The sequence below is a fragment of the Neoarius graeffei genome, chromosome 14, assembly GCF_027579695.1.
Source record: "Neoarius graeffei isolate fNeoGra1 chromosome 14, fNeoGra1.pri, whole genome shotgun sequence".
NCBI lineage: Eukaryota > Metazoa > Chordata > Actinopteri > Siluriformes > Ariidae > Neoarius > Neoarius graeffei.
The window spans coordinates 69401553-69422726 of NC_083582.1; the positions used below are offsets into that span (position 1 = coordinate 69401553).

The 21174-nt window shown below is 40.3% G+C and overlaps 1 protein-coding gene across 1 annotated transcript in view; it reads right to left on the reverse strand.

The window, feature by feature from the left end:
- dock1 (dedicator of cytokinesis 1) overlaps positions 1 to 21174 on the reverse strand; it is a 742670-nt gene that overhangs the window by 131324 nt on the left and 590172 nt on the right. Inside the window, exons 34-37 of the mRNA XM_060940282.1 lie at positions 15267 to 15352; positions 14880 to 15036; positions 5508 to 5548; positions 5255 to 5345 (exon numbers count right to left, since the gene is read on the reverse strand). Of these exons, the coding sequence (XP_060796265.1) occupies positions 5255 to 5345; positions 5508 to 5548; positions 14880 to 15036; positions 15267 to 15352 (375 nt within the window). The remainder of the gene's footprint in view (positions 1 to 5254; positions 5346 to 5507; positions 5549 to 14879; positions 15037 to 15266; positions 15353 to 21174) is intronic.

Sequence of the window (21174 nt, forward strand, 5' to 3'; positions counted from 1 at the left end):
TTGTACAGCTGCTGCTTCTCGTCGCTTAAAAATGGCGATCTTTCGCGGTCTTGTTATTGTTGTTGGTCTTAACAACTCCGTCCCCCCGCTGATGTAAGCGGTTCTTTCTTCTGGCCCAGCAGAGAGTTGGTGCTAGCCTGGAACCGGTTTTTCTGGCCCCAGAGCCAGTTCTTTGTCAGTGGAAACAGAAAACCCGATTCCAAACTAAGCACTGGCCCCGAACCAGCCCTGGAACTGCTTTGGTGGAAAAGGGGCATGAGTCCCAAGTCTCCCAACATAATGTCCCATGTCCCCCCTCAATGCCTCATGTCTCTCTGCAAAAAATAATGACAGAAAAAGTGAAGCCTGAAGGCCAGAATATGTGATAAGCTGAGAAACTAACGTTGTGGTCAGAAGGTACAGTAAATACTCTCTAATGCAATATGAATATCATACAACCTGCAAAGAATTTCAGACAATCTACAAAAGCTGAAAATTTGTCCCTTGTCTCCCCTACATTTCTTTTTTTGTCACGGTTGTTTGTTTTGGATAAAACTCTTTAAAACCAGCCTTGGTCAGACCTCTGATATGTAAGATGATGACTGTTAAAGTGTGAGGGTTATAGGTTTTAATTTTGGTTATATTTAAAAAAAAATCGTTCAGACAATCATCAAAAGAGTGCGATTTCAAATTCTGAAGATACCATAACCATCCGTGGCCAGGAGAGCAAATTAGCCATGCTCTCTGAGCAAAAGTGATGGCATACTCTGTCTCTCCTGTCAGTGACAGCGACATGAACCAATCGCGAGCATCCGTGAGCTTGCGCATGCGGAAAAGGGCAGAGCGCACTTTCTTCCAAGTGTGTTATTCTTCCGAGACGCAGCATGAGCAGCAGTATGAAAGATGCAGTTGGCTGATCTGAGGTGCCTTGGAAGTGTTCGCCTTCACCCTTGCCAGCTGGTAGCAGTAGCGTGATAAGGGAGAGTTGGCTGGTGAGTGAGAGGGAAATGGCAGAGGTTGCAAAAGTACACACATTCTTTACTTAATTAGAAGTACAGATACTTGCGTAAAAAATATACTCTGGTAAAAGTAGAAGTACTGATTCGACTTCTTTACTCAGGAATAAGTACAAAAGTAAAGGCTTTAAAATTAACGCAAAGTATAAAGTAGCCCTTTGAAGGAACCTCACTTAATTATATTATATTATATTATATTATAGAATGATTATTCGCTGAAGGCGAATAACTTGGTCTCGGCATGGTGGTGTAGTGATTAGCACTGTCACTTCACAGCAAGAAAGTTCTGGGTTCGAGCCCAGTGGCTGACGGGGGCCTTTCTGTGTGGAGTTTGCATGTTCTCCCTGTGTCTGTGTGGGTTTCCTCTGGGTGATCCGGTTTCCCCCACAGTCCAAAGACATGCGTTTTGGTTAACATGGGGCAGCCTTGGCCTGAGGCTGGGCTGAGGTGCCCTTGAGCAAGGCACCTAACCCCCCAACTGCTCCCCAGGCGCTGTAGCATAGCTGCCCACTGCTCTGGGTATGTGTGTGCTCACTGCTCACTTGTGTGTACATGTGTGTGTTCATTGCTTCAGATGGGTTAAATGCAAAGAGGAATTTCACTGTATTCTTAAAGCACATACGCAGAACCATGGCCTCACTTTCGTTTATAAACGCCTTGAGACCTCAAGAATGGCACAGGAATAGTTTTAAACGTTAACAATAAATCTAATATAGTAATTTTTACGATTAAAGTGATTTATATACGGTAGGTAGTGGTCTGAGTGAATGACCTTGACGTCCGTAATGTCACAGCAGGAAGTCTATCAGTCTCATTGCCATTTCCGCTATACTAAAACACAGAGCTGACTGCAACTCCGATCCTCCATTTTGAGCTAATTTATGGCCATGCCACGTAGATGTGTTGCTTGCGGGTGCAGCAACACGACAGAAGGTGGATTTACGTTGCATTCATGGCCCAAGAATGTTCAAACTGCAAAGATTTGGACGTGTTTCGCGAGAAGTTCACGGGCACATTGGGCGCCTATGAAGTGGTCTCTCCTCTGCTCTGCACATTTTACTGAAGACTCGTACAAGACCTCTGATCTATTGAGGAGCGTTGGATATAAGCCCGGATTGAAAGAGGGTGCAGGACCAACAATTAAATAAAAAGAAAACTACAAGTATTTTTATTTATTTATTTATTTTTAAAAGGAAAGTGAGTTCAGTTGCACCAGTTCTCCCGGAGTGACCCGAGGGTTGTTGCTAAAACCCACGACGGGACATATCGCTCGGGCAGTGACCTCCCCGTGGTTGTTACTAAAAACCGGTGACGTCCCGTTCTGTTCCGGGTTTTAGTAATTGCCTGAGCCGAGCAGTAATGGCGGAGTACTCCGAATGGACAAAATAGAGAATGAGTGCAGCAGCCGTCTGATTTCTAAACTGGATATTGCTGCCGTCTCGCCCTTACGTGGAAGAAGCGAATGAACAGAGAACTGAACAAACAACTGAAAGTCAGATTGTTTCAAAACAATCGGCCACAAGATCGGCCTTCAAGAAGCGAGAACACAGACGGGTAAGCTCCGACTCTCATTTGGATAAAACAACAAAAACAACACGTTGTTTCCCTGCATTTAGATGAATACACGTAACTTGTATTGTGTGTTTAAGTTACCGGTATAAGATTATTTAATTTGCTTCAGAATGTGATTGTCTCAGTTCATCTGATTATTTAATGAGCCTTTTACGTTTTATCAGTGAAAATGCATGCATGTATATGTATGTTGCATAAGTTATAACACCTATCCTGTTTTAATGAGAGTCAACCCACAATCAATGAAGTCAAATCAGTCTTAGTTGAGCAAGTTGGTAACGGTATTTCTTACTTTCACCATAAATGTTTATTTATATGACTTTGGTCGATAGCTGTCAAAGGCCTCGGCCTTAAAACCGGTTACCACTGTGACGTCATGCACTCAGGGCTGGCTGGCTCAGCGGTGCAGCTCGAATGCCAACTTTGCGGTCGATTTTAACTCTCAAAAATATATTTTTTTAATTCCCATTTATGCAGCATACAAGAGACAAGGATGGTTATACTATCCACTCAGAAATGTATTTAAAAATAAAGGCTCTGCGTCTCTGCTTGAAGTCTGTGCTTGAGTGTACGTGTGACAAATAAAGGCTTCTTGGCTTAGCTTGGCTTGGTTATTATTCACCGAGCCTTAGGCAGATAATTGTTTTAGCATAAATACACAGGTGATTGTTTAAAGAAAAATAAAAAAATTGCATTAAAAATTTATTTCAAACTTGTCACTTGTCTACGCCAAGTCATATAAAATACTTTGTTTAGAAATCGATAAAATAAATCACAATTCCACATCGCCTTTGAATAGTTTTAGACCAAACTTCGTAGCATCTTTAGTGCTTTTAGGAACAGCACTTTCTTTCAAAATTTGTAATTCTTCCTCACTTACGGTGACAAAGCAATTGGCCGCCATTTTGCAGAGTCGCTCGAGGTGATTATCGAGAAAGAATCCAAATTTCTTGACCAATCAGCGCGCACAAATTCTTATAATCACCTCCATATTTATAATATAATATAATATAATATAATATAATATAATATAATATAATATAATATAATATAATATAATATAATATAATATAATATAATATATTTGGGGTCAGTGTGTGCATGTGGAAGAAAGCAAACCCATGCCTCCTTAAATTAATTACAGTGATACCTCGGGTTACGAACTTAATTCGTTCTTTGACTCCGTTCACGAATCGAATTAATTTTTCCCATTGAAATTAATGTAAATCCAATTAATCCGTTCACCCGCCCCAGAAACATAGTTTTTTTTGTAACTTTTTTATGGGTTTATGTGTGGAAAAAATACAAAAAGGAATTAAAGATAACCTTAATTATAGAAAAATACAGTAATACTAAAATAAAACAATAATTGTACAGTACACTTTACCTTTGTGGTTGATAGTTGCTGGCACACGTGGATGGAGGAAGAGAGGAGGACGAGGAGCACTATCACTAACACTTTTCACTTTCTTGGAAGCCATAATGAGGGTTAATTTAATGCAAAAAGCAAAAAAAGAAATCGTATCAACACAACGCAATGACAATGTTCACAGCGCGCCACCTCGAGTACAACTGATGCTGCCGCACGCCTCACGTGGTGCGGAAGCCCGCCAGTTTGTGCGTTCGTGTATCGAAGCATCGTTCGCAAATCGAAGCAAAATTTGTTCAGAAATGGTGTTCGTAGCCCGATTTGTTCGTGAATAGGGATGTTCGTGACCCGAGGTTTGACTGTATTAAATAATATTGTATTTAAGGTTCTCCACTGCAAATATTTTAATTGCCAAGTACTTTGTGACACACAATCCACTTGCACGTGCAGTCGACTAGCAACTAGCTACGTACAGCGTGCTAACCGACAACCCGGCTGTATATAACGGTAACTTGTAGCTATTCCTTACCTTGCTCGGCTCCTTACACGCTTGCTAATAACTAATTTGAAGAGTTTAAGAGCAACCATCACATACAACTAAAGCATTAGGTACTTAAACTGAACAATGTGGAGTGTTTATACAAAAAAATTTTAAAAGTTCAAAGAACACCCGTTCACCTCAGTCTGCTGAATTTGAACGTAGCTCAAGTTTGATTCAGAGTCAGGGTTGCCAAACTGGGTTAGTCTAATCATTGTCATTTTGTGTGTGTTATTGTCCCATCCATTTAGGTAGAAATGCGTGTTCATGTTGGGAAGGCAATGCAATTATTATGCAAAATTGAAAAAAAAAAATCGATAATTCTTCTCAAATGCATTAAAACTAAAATAACGAGCTTGATTTGAAAATGTAAGGAGTAGAAAGTATGGATATTTGTGTTAAAATGTAGGGAGTAAAAGTAAAAATTGTCAGAAAAATAAATATTCAAGTAAAGTACAGATACCTGAAAACTCCAAGTACAGTAGCATTTAGTAAATAAGTATTTGTACTTCATTACTTCCCACCTCTAGGAAAGGGCGAATTACCAAATTGGTTAATTCTTCCCACTCACAAAGCCAAATTACTCTGATATCAGATACTGCTATCATCATAAAGACATCTTGCACACCGGGGCATCTTTGATGGCGTCCAAAACAGACAAATGTCAGTCCACCATGTCCTTATGCACCATTAGCGTCATCATAATAAGCATTAGGTATAATTGTGGCAAAGGGTAATGTTTTGTTGCGTGCACACACACACACACACACACATCTGTACCTTGAGAAGCTTGGCATGCAGTAATAGAGTGTAGGCAGCCTCAGTGTAGTTATCACACTCCTTATGCAGGTCACATAATTTATACAGGTACCTGAACACACACACAGACAGAGCAATAAAACGCCCACTGCTTCTCCAACATTGACCTTCATACCGAAAAGAAAACTCTGGAAAAATTTTATCTACTGACAATATTCCTCTTTAACATATATAGCGAGAATAAAGCTATACAGGAAATGAGAAAGTCACATACCTGATGTACATCTCCTCTCTCTCAATCTCCTTGTAGAAATTCTGAAGAAAAAACAAACAAACCAAGGTTTCAGTGAATGCTTGGATTAATACAATATCTGATTAAAAAAAAAAAAGCCAAGAAAACAGACAAAAAAAAAACCTTTATGAAGACAGACTGTAAGAGAACGTCACACACTTATTCATCTACAACCCTAAATCAAAAAAAGTTGGGATGGTATGTTGAAATTAAAACTGAAAACACTGATTTGTAAATAATCTTTGACCTGTATTGCACTTAGAACGATACAGCAGCACATTATTTGATGTTTTACCTCATGAATTTTGTTTTTTCTTTTCCAAATGTTTTTCCTTGAAACACATTTCCAAAAAAAAAAAAAAAAAGCTGAAACGGTAAAGCATTTACCGCTTTATAATGTTTCCATTCCTTCTCACAACACTTAAAAGATGTTTAGGGACTGAAGACACCAAGTGATGAAGTGTTTCGGGTGTTATTTTGTCCCATTCTTCCTGCAAACAGGTCTTAAGGTGTGTAACAGTACAGCATCATCATTGTCATACAGGGTGTCCATCAAGTCTCTTTACAATTAAAAAAAAATTATTACAAAGGCAGTTGTTGAGATATTGTAACTAGATTTATTTTATTTTAATCAGTGTTGATTAAAGTTGTTATTCGCATTACAATTTTGTGTTTCAGATACTGTGTTGATGGAAACCGAACCCCTATAAAATGGCTACTCCTCAAGAAAAGGCACAATGTGTATCCTGGTTTAAGTACCGTACCGTCTTGATGTGCTTCGTGCAACTAATGGTGCCCATATAGAGGTCTATTAACTGCAGCTGAAAAAAATTTAATAAACACTGATTAAAATAAAATAAATCTAGTTACAATATCTCAACAACTGCCTTTGTAATAATTTTTTTAAATTGTAAAGAGACTTTATGGACACCCTGTATTTTTCATTTCAAAATTCACCACACGTTCTCTATTGGGGACAGAGAGGACACACCCTCTTCTTCCACAGGTACGCTTTTGTAATGTGTGCAGAATGTGGCTTTGCATCATCTTGTTGAAATATCCCTGGAAAAGACAAGACGTCGTCTTGAAGGAAGCATACAGTATATTACTCCAAAATCTCAGTGTACTTTTCTGCATTAATGCTCCATCACAAAAGTTCCTTTTTCCAAGGGCACTGACACAACCCCATACCATGACACAGCCTGGCTTTTGGACTTGTCGCTGCTAACATTCTGGATGGTCCTTTTTGTCTTTGGTCCAGAGCGCACGGCGTCCATTTCGTCCAAAAAAGACCTGGAATACTGATTCGTCTGACCACAATACACGTTTCCACTGTGTGTTGGTCCATCCCAGATGCCTCCGAGCCCAGAGAAGTCAACATCGCTTCTGGACACAGTTAACTTTTTCTATGTTACAGCACCCCTGGAGCATAGAGCGCCTTGCTCAAGGGCCCAACAGTGGCAGCTTGGCGGTGCCGGGGCTAGAACCCCTGACTTTCAGATCAGTAACCCAGAACCTTAACCGTTGATTTCTATCACTGCTGGAGTGCTTGACAAAGGTTTGCCAAAGTAATCCCGAGCTCATGTAGTTATATCAGCTATAGATGAATGACAGTTCTTCAGGCAGTGCCGTCTGAGGGATCGGAGATCACAGGGGTTCAGATTAGGCTTGAGCCCTTGCCCCTTACATACTGAAATTCCTCCAATTCCTTGAATTGCTTAATGATATTATGCACCACAGAGTGTGAAATATTTAAATCCCTTTGTATCTTTCTTTGAGGAATGTTGTTTTTTTAAACATTTCAATAATTTTCTCACGCATTTGTTGACAAACTGGAGATCCGACATAGATACAGGCCATAGGCACTCACCCACTGGCTGGGACTTTAGAGGCTGGACAGAAAGTTTTATATGTTCGCTTAACTACACAAATAGTCAGTGTAACTTTATATAAATAGTTGTAGTCAGATAAACTGCGAATGCAAGTATAATATTATTACTGAAGATGTTTTCACTGTAACTGGTTAAATCTTAATAGAATTACAGCAAATCTTAACATAATTAATATAAGCCGGTTACATGAATTACAGCTACTGTCAGAGCTACTGTGATATAAGGGACAATGTACAGTGAGCTGGTCATTATCGCAAAATAAACCCTGACAGGGTGATGCAGGACCTTGACAAGAAGTGTGCATTTTCCTGCTTACGAAATAAATCAATAATTTGACACAAATATTTATTTAAAAATGATTTTATTGCTTCCGCTAATGATGTGGCCCAGAGCAGTGTTCGGTTAGTCATAGCTACGGTATGTTATACAGAAATAACAGATTGCAAAATACCATAATTGACCAATCAGAATACATTCTTCAAAACAGCCGTGCAGCAAAGAAAATTAATCAACACCTTCTGAACAAGTGTGTTTAATCTTCATTAGCATGTGGACAAACTAGCTGTACTAAAATATTAAGGTTAGCGATGTGTTTGAAAACCAATAATAATACCTACATAATATGAGACACTTTATAAGCTGAGCTTGTGCCCATGTTCAGGTGGATGAGAGACAGAGCAGTGAAGCCCCCAGCTGAGGGATACGCAGCGTATAAGCTTTCATCGGGATGTTTCTACACACACAGCTGTGTACATCTGTTTGAAGGACGATGACCTTTACAGGCTCCCAGTAGACCTGCTACTGTTGACGGTTAGTCTTCCAGAAAACAAAGCAGTGTGTGATCTCAGAATACACACACACACACACACACACACACACACACACACACACACACACACACGTGACACTACCCGGGAGTGGAAGCATGGTGAAACACTGTTGTACTGTTCTCCTTATCAGTAGCTATCTGAATCAGCGCTGCGTTTGTGTTGCTAAGTGCAGGGTTTATGGTGGTAATCTCAGCGGAAGATGAAAAACATCCTCAAACAAGTCTTAATTTGAAAAGTCACGCAAAAAACTGATAACCTGACGACAAATGTCAACTGTAAGGCATTTTACACTCTTGAAAAGAACGGGGATAGAAAAGGTTGTGATCACACAAAAGCAATTCTGCTTCCTTTATGGACCATTTTTGATTCTTTAAAGATCACTGGCACAGTGTTTCGCATTTCTGGCGGTAAGATTTACAGTGGCATTGATTTAGCCGTTTGTGGTAACGACATGGGAAATGGATTAAAATTTTTTTTTTCCCTTTTTAATCACGCCACATGGCCAAGAATACAAACTAACCTACTGTTTGCATGACATGCGAGATGACTGTTACAACAGCTGCTGCCCAAGTTCCCCTTGGTTCCAGTAATTAAGCAGCTACATATGTGGTAAAAACACCAAAGTGCTGTGTAATTATTTTGGTTAAAAATGTATTAACTAACAAGGCTATTAAACTAACACACCAAAATAAATTCCCTCTTTATTGATGTTCAAACCATACAGTTACAGAACTTTAAACAAGATCAACTGTGAGCTCCTGCTGACTTACGTATCCCCCGCTCTTGCTTATACCAGAATGCAAGCAATCGAAGGAATAAGACACTTATTATGAATGTTGACTTCAACAAATAATTAACCCTGAAACAAATCAGTAAAGAGCCGTGTCTCTCGCCAGGGATTTCAAATAGCATCCTGGTACACTGTCATTTTGAAATAGCATTTTGCTTCTTGAAATGGCGTCAAAATCCACCCTGTGTGTTTCATAAATACATTCAGTCGGTAAACAGGAAGTCGATGTGCGACAGACCTGAAAATGGTAAACACGGTATAGAACCCCAAGCTGAAGCTCAGTACCAAATATCAAGCAGTTGTGATTTGTAGTTGCTGAGAAAAATGTTATGAAATTTTGTAAATTCTCACTATATGTTTCGTAAATACATTCAGTCGGTAAACAGGAAGTCGATGTGCGACAGACCTGAAAATTATATACACGGTCTAGAACCCCAAGCTGAAGTTTGGTACCAAGTGGCTATGATTTGTGGTTGCTGAGAAAAACTGTGTTTCGGACAGACGGAGATAGAGATGGACAGATGTACAGAGGTAAACCAGTATACCCACCTCCTTCAGAGCGGGGGTATAAATAATAATAATAACAAATTTTGTACCATATTGTATCCACGATAATGATCCAGTTGTGGAGTTTGTACCACACAGTTAATACCTAGAAAAATCTAGAACTTGGGGAACTCCAAAAGAAAACATTACTCATTTTATGATCTAATATGCATTCATTTTGTATGAAAAAAATCGACATGATCATTATGATCTAATTTTACAAAGAAATTCTGAGGTAATCTTTAATTAATTAGTTAGAACAAACATTAAGTTACATAGGAGCCCAAAGTTAGGCAACTGCAAATATAATTACTAGAGCGGCAGCTACAATTATCGACAGTCCATAATTATCGACACCTTTTCAGATTTACCAATAAAAAACAATTTTACAAAGGTGAGTTTCAGTTACAACAGTTATTATTGGTTAATTAATCAACCAGAAGACCCGCCTCGCCCTTTGATCTTGCTGTCTGAGGACACAGCTCGTTACCTGAGATGGAATTTTTTTTAGCACGATCGGCAATTTGAGGAAAACCCGGACGTCACCATCGCAGGTAAGCACGATGGAAAGATCACGGACATGTTTTTACTTCTCAAATTCACCGATATTTCATGATCTCCTTGTCGAAACCTACTTTGTTTCTTACTCTTTCATTTGACAGTCGCCATTTTGTATCTAAACGCGCGTTTGAGAAGTCACGTGAGGTGTTGATAATAGCGATCACTTTTACTGGTGTCCACCATTATCGACACCCTGTGGAATTAAGTGACATTTATGACTGTTATGGATCGATGGGAGGAAAACGCCATTCGCCAACAATCTGCCAGGGGAAAGGATGGTTTTACTCATTTCACAAGAGGCGTCCAGACATAACAGAACAGGTTCCGCAACTTCATGAGAGAGAACTTGCTTCAGGGTTGAAGTACGAGGGCCTTAAATTCATTTTTGGAGAAGGAGATACCAGATTTTCAGAATCTTATTAACAATCCCAGGTGCATTTTCAGTGCAGATGAAAGTGGATTCCCCTTTTGCGTTACAAGTAACCGGGTGTTAACATCTGTATCCTCATGACATGTGTACCAAGTTGTTTCCAACACAAAGTGTCAAATCACAGTTATGGCCTGCTTCAATGCCTTAGAGGATCACGTGCCTCCTTTAACTGTCTTTCCTGGACAGAGATTCAGGAATATAGGTTTGTCGGATTTCCCAGAAGCCATTTATGGTCATACTGACAATGGTTGGATGGACAGTGATTTGTTCTTTGAATTTCTAAAGCATTTTGTCAAGTTTGTGAAGGAGAAACACATTCAGTTTCCTGTCATTCTCTTTGTTGATGGACATTCCATCCACATCTCCGTTGCAACAGCAGAATTTTGTGCTGCATATGGAGTGATTCTCTACTGTCTCCTGCCCAATGCCACTCACATCTTGTAGGCTTATGATATTGGATTGTTTTTTTTTTAAATAAATCAATCATCTAGACGTTGATAATGGTGGAACGGTGTCACGTGATCTGATACACCAAGTAATCAGGAATCAACTCGTTATTTTTTTCCAGTGGAAGTTTGAGTAATCATTCATGCACAATTTCTGTACTGAAAGTCTTTTCTACTTCTGCAATGGCCAAAAGATCTTTAAGGTGTGGATAATTGTAGCCTCCGCTCTATATGTAAAAAGTGTCTTTGCCTTATGAATCCTAGGTTATTACCTCCGCCAAGGAGGTTATGTTTTCGGTAGCGTTGGTTTGTTTGTTGGTTTGTCTGTTAGCAACATTACGGAAAAAGTTATGAACGGATTGGTCTGAAATTTTTTCCAGAGGTGTGACTGGGCACAAGTCACATGAAATCCATGAAATTTTGGCGGTGATCCGGATCACCTTCTGGATCCCGGATTTTTTTAAAGGATTCTTGGCGGAGGTCTGCGCTCTCCGAGTGCTTTTCTAGTTTTAATTGTGATTTCATTACCGATTTAGATCTTTCATCATTTGATATGATCATACTTGCACATTTTTATCTCAACCTTCATATCAATAAAAAAAAAATATATATCTTGTCTGATGAAATTGCGATGTTTTTAAACGCATCCCATCATAAAATGCTGGCAGTAGAGATATCTTTTCATAATTGTGTAAGAGAGATTGTCTGGAATCTGGCAATACTAGAACTATGATGGTGGGAAACTCTATAACTTAGCAATGCGCAAAAATATGTGCTGAGTGCTGAACGGAAAAAAGGGTCATGTTTTATTTGCTGTGATTTCAAAACCAGATGACTCAAAAACACTTTGCTGCCCAGAGAAACAGCGAGTATCAACAGAAAGAGTAGGTGCTGCTATTTATTTTGATATGTGGTATGCAGTGAAGCAGTAGGGAGTCCATGACTTATTCAACTGAGAATCAGAAGTGTGAAAATCAGTGAAAAAATTAGTAAAGATACTACTTTGCAGAAGTTTGATCAGTCATCATAACGTAATTACTTTGGGATGTCCAAATACTGTAGAAATCTGACAAGCATCATTAGAAAGCTCTAGTTCTGCTCTTTCTTGCGATACGTGTTCTCTATCTATGTAATAATGAGTTCACGAGATATTCAAAGAGTAATGTGTGTGGAGATGGATGGTCTTTCTCAACCACACCTCAATGCATTGGCAAGAAACTAGCATCATTTCCGTTCCCAGTTAAGAGTACGTCGTGCGCATTCTGGCTGCCGCTTCTCACCGGAGCCTTTTTTGTTGTTGTTGGGTTTTTTTTTGTGTTTGTGTAGTTTGATGTTTGTTTGATTGTTTTGTCCGCCAGTTGTGGTGTAGCTCCGGACCCAGTTTTGGGCGTCGGTTCCCTCCAGGCCTTGGTTCACCGTGGGTGATGCCTGTGCTCCTCGCTATGGACTGCAGTGAGCTCGTTGCTCATTTTAACACTGTGGTTGTCCAGCGCTCTATGCAGCAGCCTTTTAGTGCTTGGCATGATGTTCCGAGCGATGTTGCGGCGGCTGTGCAGGCGGTTTGGGACATACCAGCGCTCTGCGTGGTGGTGCATCTGTGCTCGCTTTGTGGATCCATGGCGTGGTGTTCTGAGTGATGCTGCCAGGCAGCGGTGTGGCAGCTGTGCTGGCGGTGTGGGACTTGTTTTCGTACGCCTTTCGGTGGAACTTTGGCTGCTACACCATTGGAATGACATCCTGACCTCTATTTGGTGGACTTTTCTTTTTCTCCCTATAATTGTAAAGCGACCTTGGGGATTGAGAAAGGTGCTATATAAATTGAACTTATTATCATTACTATCATTGGAAAGGTCCCGTCTGATAGGTCATCATCTGAAGGTTTCATATGTGACCACCTCACTATGATGAGCACCTCATGAGCAATTCAACCAAGAAATAAGGATATGAATTTAAATGTAATCTGTGTCAGTTGGATTCTAAGCATTAAAGAAAGCAGTAATTTGTCTGATTATTATTTTTTTTAACAGGAATCCAACTTTAGCTATATTTACCCCATCAAATAGTGTTACCCAGTGTACATTTTATCAGCAGGCAAACAATGTTTATTAAACAAAACTATGCTACAAATTATTGCCTGCATAATGTCTATAGAAATATAATTTCAAATTATAAATTCAGTTGAATCAGAATAAAAAAAATTCTCCGGCCGAAGCTGGCTACATTACCCTGCCTCCAGTACCAGTCAAAAGTTTGGACACACCTTTGAATTCAGTGGGTTTTTTTCTTTATTTGTGTTAATTAAAAGTCGCTTCTTCATGTCTTAAAGTAATGATGGATGTCGTTTCTCTTTACTGAGTTGAACAGTTCTTGACGTAATATGGATTAATACAGTTGTGGTGTTGAACAGGGCTATTTACTATTTGCTCTCAAACACATTAAGAAGGCAAGAAATTGCACTAATTAACTTTTGACGAGGCACACCTGTTAATTCAAAAGCGTTCCAGGTGACTACCTCATGAAGCTGGTTAAGATAACGCCAATAGCGTGCAAAGCGTCACCAAGGAAAACAAACAGTGGCTACTCTGAAGAATCTAAAATATGAAACATATCTTGTTTTGTTTCCCACATAATTTCATAGATGTTCCAGATGTTATTTCATTCATAGCTTCGATGTCTTCAGTGTTGTTCTATGATGTAGAAAATAGTCAAAATACACAAAAACCTGTGAATGACTACAGGTGTCCAAAATAATAAAAATTGGTGAAGAATTGAGAGAGAAGAAGTGATTTTCGTGAAACGTGGACGATGATGACGGACGGACAACGCATGATGGCATAAACTCATCACCTATCGGCCAGATGAGCTAATAAGCAAGGATTTTTTTTTTAGGCAAGCATGCAATGATCTCATTTACTTGGCACTAATGTCTTAAAGTGCCATTCCACCATTGGATGTATTCTTTGGCATAAAATACAATATATTTTATAACAACATGACTAGACAGAGAAATCTTTTAGCTTCAAAATGATATATCAAACAATTTTTTGACAACGACAAGTATATTAATTTTGCGACCAAAGTCACCTACCCTTTTAATTTCCGTGCGGTAGTGAAACGTGATGTCATCGGCAGGTTCCCCTTCTTGTGTACCACGTCACGTGTGACGTGGCACAGATTATCAGCAATGGCGGATAGAACGCGATTTCCACTTGTCGATTGCTGTGCCGATATTCACCATCGACCGTCTCCTTTGGGCATCACTTGCTATTTTCCTTCGCTTCTTTTCCGAAGCTGACAATCGCGTTCTATTCGCCATTGCTGATAATCTGTACCACGTCACACGTGACGTGGTACACAAGAAGGGGAACCTGCCGATGACATCACGTTTCACTACCGCGCGGAAATTAAAAGGGTAGGTGACTTTGGTCACAAAATTAATATACTTGTCGTTGTCAAAAAATTATGTTTGATATACCATTTTGAAGCTAAAAGATTTCTCTGTCTAGTCATGTTGTCATAAAATATATAAATACATCCAATGGTGGAATGGCACTTTAACATCTGAGTAAATTTAAATTTGCTGAGAAAGTCATAGGCTTTTTGATTCCAGTGGCTGTACCCCTGCCCCTAAAAAGTTCATCGTCACCAAGGCAACTTTTGCAAGTGGGGGGGAAAAAAAACCAAAAAACCCCTGTGAATTCTGATAGTGACAGGGCAGACAGTGCACAAGCAGCACATCTGAGCATCTTAAGAACATTTTAATTGGTTCCTAGGGATTTGAAACTGGCTATAACTAATGAAAAACACCTAATCCGGCTAATTATAAATCATGTAGTTAGACAAAAGGGCAGATTCTCACCAGCACATTAACTGTACAGCTCATGCGATTCTCCTTGCTCTCATCGTGCATGATAGTCCTGTAGTCCAGCAACCTCTCCAGCAGACGCACCACCAGACTCACAAAGTTCTCCCCACTCTTCGCCAGGTATTTATGTTTCCTACAGTGCTCCAACAGGCTAACACACACACAAACACACACACATTAATCTGGCAATGGCATGAAAAAAAAAATTACAGCAATTGCACTTGACAAGAAAAATTATGCCAAACAATTTTTCATGCAACAGGCCTGAGCCTCATCTTCGGAGCTGCCAAAGTGAGTCTCCGACAGTGTCACTGCGAGCGTGCCGTTAAATTATGGAGCTTTGGAGCCCGTAAACAGTGCGAGTCAGTAATCGTGTCTTACATCTTCTGGAAGAGAATTTTGTACTGCTCATCTCCACGGCCTCCTTCCACCTCGTGATCCAGCTTCGTGATGATCTCGTTTTCAAACTGCAATTAAACACAGCAGCTGTAAATAATCACTGCGGCTAATTTTCCATTCCATTAGCACCATCCGCTTCCCTTTCTATTCTCTCCATAGCTTCTCTCTTTCACTCGCTCTCTGTTCAGAAGCATAATCAGTGTTTAGCAGCTTCGTTGTCATCTGCTCCTCATCTCTAGGAATGAAACACTCAAGTGGGAAGGTCAGAGTTCCAGACAGAGAGAAAAGAGAGAAGAAAACGATATATTGCAGAGCAAGCAAAAAGAAAAAAAGAAATGTATACCGTATATCAGAGACGGAAAGTCGTAGGAGCAGCAGGTTAATGCATAGCGACTGCAGAGAAGCAGTTCCAGTGGCAGCGAATAAGAGCTGAGAAAGACTGAGATTTTTCCTGGCTGCTGTACACACAGAAAAGCACCTGCCCTCCTAAAGTAGGGTCAAACTGAGCACAGACAACTCTTGTATCTTTGAAGGTAATAAACAGGGCAGAGTGTAAAGAGTAGGAAACCTGAGGCAGAATGAACGTTAAAGTGATGCTATTACACAAAGGGATTAGGCATAGCATTTTGAGCACTGCACCTTCAAGAACGCATCGCAACATATCTTCCTGAGCAAACGTAACCGATCGTCTCGGTGTTGAGATAAAACTGAAAACGACGGTGTTATCCGAGGAAGCACGGCACACGTTACACAAGCAGAGCTCACCTGAAAAACAATCCATACTGATGAAGCGAGGAAACTGAACACATTTCGATTTCAGATGAACACCTGATTGAGGCGGACTGCATTTTGTGGCGCGTGTGTAGCATTAGCATGTCCAATCTTCCTCTGAGGGACTTTAAATTTGGCTTTTACATCGACTGAAACACTCATCCAGTGAATGATCTGGCTAATCTAGGTGTTCATGACGATGACAATCTAAACATCTGGGTCCCAGAGCCAAGGTTTTGTATCTCACTGTGTTCTGACTCATATACCAAGTTCCTTAAACACATCTGAATCTTGATGTTCAACTCAATTAAAAGAAAGGTTTAAAGCAGAAAATGATGCGTGTTCTGTTTTTTTTTTCTTTTTAATATCAGGGGGAAAACTGAAACCTCAAATCAGTTAAAGAGCGGTTTTAGGATACTGACTGTTTATAGTTATAAAAAGAAGGAAAGCTATGCTCACACTACAACTTGCGATGGGTTATTGATGAAAATGAGGCGTTTTGGTGACGATGCTTGGCGATATACAGTACAGGTGAGCTCAAAGTCATGGTCACACAGCAGGTGACTGTCGCGCTTTTGCGCACTTGAGTCTGGCACAGCTCAAGCGGCCGCGCTTGTTCACGGGGTGCGTTCTGCGTGCTCCCGGGACCCAGCCGTTATAGGAAACACTTGATGCTTATTTGAGCGCAATCAGCGCGTGCATATAAGGACACTGTTTTCACAGAGACTTTGCAAAGTATTATCATTATCACAGTCACGTTTGTTTCTAGCCATGTTTATGACTCCGGTTAGATACTCTGCTTTAGGATTCTGCTTTCGTTTGTGTTTTGTTACTCTGACCTTGCCTCACGTTTTGTTTTTGAAAATATCATGCTCGCTAATAAACAATCCTCCTGTACTTGGATCCGTCTACCGCCGCATACCTGACAGAATACTTCGCAAAGTCTCTATGAAAACAGCATCCTTATATGCACGTGCTGATTGCAATCAAATCAGGATCAGGTGTTTCACATAATGACGCGTGTACAACCCCGATTCCAAAAAAGTTGGGACAAAGTACAAACTGTAAATAAAAATGGAATGCAATAATTTACAAATCTCAAACTGATATTGTATTCACAATAGAACATAGACAACATATCAAATGTTGAAAGTGAGACATTTTGAAATTTCATGCCAAATATTGGCTCATTTGAAATTTCATGACAGCAACACATCTCAAAAAAGTTGGGACAGGGGCAATAAGAGGCTGGAAAAGTTAAAGGTACAAAAAAGGAACAGCTGGAGGACCAAATTGCAACTCATTAGGTCAATTGGCAATAGGTCATTAACATGACTGGGTATAAAAAGAGCTTCTTGGAGTGGCAGCGGCTCTCAGAAGTAAAGATGGGAAGAGGATCACCAATCCCCCTAATTCTGCGCCGACAAATAGTGGAGCAATATTAGAAAGGAGTTCGACAGTGTAAAATTGCAAAGAGTTTGAACATCATATCATCTACAGTGCATATCATCATCAAAAGATTCAGAGAATCTGGAAGAATCTCTGTGCGTAAGGGTCAAGGCCGGAAAACCATACTGGGTGCCCGTGATCTTCGGGCCCTTAGACGGCACTGCATCACATACAGGCATGCTTCTGTATTGGAAATCACAAAATGGGCTCAGGAATATTTCCAGAGAACATTATCTGTGAACACAATTCACCGTGCCATCCGCCGTTGCCAGCTAAAACTCTATAGTTCAAAGAAGAAGCCGTATCTAAACATGATCCAGAAGTGCAGACGTCTTCTCTGGGCCAAGGCTCATTTAAAATGGACTGTGGCAAAGTGGAAAACTGTTCTGTGGTCAGACGAATCAAAATTTGAAGTTCTTTATGGAAATCAGGGACGCCGTGTCATTCGGACTAAAGAGGAGAAGGACGACCCAAGTTGTTATCAGCGCTCAGTTCAGAAGCCTGCATCTCTGATGGTAGGGGGTTGCATTAGTGCGTGTGGCATGGGCAGCTTATACATCTGGAAAGACAACATCAATGCTGAAAGGTATATCCAGGTTCTAGAGCAACATATGCTCCCATCCAGACGACGTCTCTTTCAGGGAAGACCTTGCATTTTCCAACATGACAATGCCAAACCACATACTGCATCAATTACAGCATCATGGCTGCGTAGAAGAAGGGTCCGGGTACTGAACTGGCCAGCCTGCAGTCCAGATCTTTCACCCATAGAAAACATTTGGCGCATCATAAAACGGAAGATACGACAAAAAAGACCGAAGACAGTTGAGCAACTAGAATCCTACATTAGACAAGAATGGGTTAACATTCCTATCCCTAAACTTGAGCAACTTGTCTCCTCAGTCCCCAGACGTTTACAGACTGTTGTAAAGAGAAAAGGGGATGTCTCACAGTGGTAAACATGGCCTTGTCCCAACTTTGAGATGTTATTGTCATGAAATTTAAAATCACCTAATTTTTCTCTTTAAATGATACATTTTCTCAGTTTAAACATTTGATATGTCATCTATGTTCTATTCTGAATAAAATATGGAATTTTGAAACTTCCACATCATTGCATTCCGTTTTTATTTGCAATTTGTACTTTGTCCCACCTTTTTTGGCATCGGGGTTGTACAACGCACTCCGAAGGATCCCCAAATGTAAATGCATTTTTTAAAATCCCGGCAAAGGTTAGGCTATGCCGAGCCGTTGTGTTGATATGGCTTCCGCGAGCATCGGGGACATGGATTCGAGACAAATACATCTCAAGAGGTTTGAAGAAGGTTCCCTGAACTTTGGGAAGTATTCCCAAATCCACCTGTGAGTATTTGTCGCTTAGTTTGCTGACGAAAACATCCATCCATCATCTGTAGCCGCTTATCCTGTCCTACAGGGTCACAGGCAAGTTGGAGCCTATCCCAGCTGACCATGGGTGAGAGGCGGGGTACACCCTGGACAAGTCGCCAGGTCATCACAGGGCTGACACATAGACACAGACAACCATTCACACTCACATTCACACCTACGCTCAATTTAGAGTCACCAGTTAACCTAACCTGCATGTCTTTGGACTGTGGGGGAAACTGGAGCACCTGGAGGAAACCCATGCGGACACGGGGAGAACATGCAAACTCCACGCAGAAAGGCCCTCGTCGGCCGCTGGGCTCGAACCCAGGACCTTCTTGCTGTGAGGCGACAGCGCTAACCACTGACAAAAACATCGCCACCAAATTTCAATACATGCACTGAAATTTTTTCGTGATGTTTTTGGGCACTCACGAGGCGCAGACACACCAAAAAACAACTCGCGAAGCTCAGAGAACAATCGCAGTGCATCATACGATTGGTGGCGATGCTACCAATTTTTCATCGTCAGGTATTCACAAACCCATCGCAAGCTGTAGTGTGACCAGGGCCGAAGGAAGCATCATTTAAACTGAAATCAGAAAAGCAGATTTCCAGTTCTGCCCGTTAGAGTATATAACACAGATAACTAATAAACAGAGGTACTATCAAGACTCTCTTCGCACTTTCTCTTACGAATTCCAAACTGATAAACTCCACAACACCACTGCCATGTAACTGCTTGAACAGTCTCTGCTCATACAGTAAGGCAGGCTTTAAACTCTGTGTTTGCATTCCAACTTTTGACCCGCCTAATTAGGGCCGCCGCATGTATATCCATGCTGGTTGCTATCGTTACGGAACAGGTAGGTGTATGATAAGTAGCGCAGGTAACAGTGTGTTAAGGGCAATGACCAGTCAGGAGTATGAATGCATTCAACACAGACAACTTTGATAACAACTGAATTGCTCCAGTTTGCCAATGTATTCCTCACAAATGTCTGATGTGAAGCAGCGTCACACACGTAATGATTCACTGACTTGTATCCAGAAGTCCAATTTTTTCTAATATGAAGCATACAGCGTGATTTGAAGTGAACTGCCCAACTGGATATTAGGCGAACTATTATCGCAAAGCCATTTGAAGAATAATTGAATATTCTATGCTTTACATTTGAGTATGTATAGTTATTGGAGAGTAAATGCCAGCTTTCACCTGGAAAGGTTGCAATTCATTTTCATAAAATAATAGCCAGCAGGACACTGATTTAAAAAAAAAAAAAAGTTTAATTTGTGCTGACGCCTGCAAAAATGTCAGACAATTTTGGTTATTATATTGGAGAACTTACAGCACAATTTATAGTTTATAATTAAACTTTAGACCTTCTGAAGCTATGGAAATACCGATTTATCTCTATTTGATATATCATGGACATGAAGACTTTTACAACTGCATTTATAGTTGAATCATGGAGCCAGGAGCACATTATTCCTCTTAGAGTTTGCCATTTCTGATTTGGTCTCATTATATTTTGTTTTTCTATCCACAGTCACTGGATATGAGCAGCCATGCACTCTCATTGGCTACTCTACTACTAGTCTATCAGCTCATATACCGTGAGTAGAGAAAAACAAAATGGTCATATCAAGTTTTTTTTTTTAGTTTTTTTAGAATTATAGCGTGCTCTTTTTCCAATGGTTTAGAGTCTTTTTTTAGGTTTGGGTGCTCTTTAATCCAAGGTATTCTAGATCCACAGCCAAAAAAGAGAAAAATCTCTGACTAAGGCACTCCAGATTAAAATGTCTTTAATATTTTAGACAAGTCCTACATGGACAAATTAAAAACAAAGCCCACGCGTAGTGGCATGGGTGCCTTCTTCTTCACCCATGCCGCTACGCGTGGGCTTTATTTTTAATTTGTCCATGTAGGACTTGTCTAAAATATTAAAGACATTTTAATCTGGAGTGCCTTAGTCAGAGATTTTTCTCTTTTTTGGCTGTGGTCATATCAAGTATTTAAAAGAAGCAGAAATAGCTAAAAGAATATAGTTTGTTTTTTGTCCGCCCCCCCCAAATATCTCCTGTTCCACACTCCAGCCCAGTTGGTGGCAGTAATGCACCTTTAAGTTGGTTTGCCAACCGCCAAAAAAACCTCTTTTTTTTTTAAACAAGCAAACAAACAAACAAACAAACAAACAAACAAACAACAAAAAAATGGCCAAGCGTGGTACTGAACCAACCAAGGATGAAATAAAAACTCTACTCGGGGGGAAAAAAAATGGAA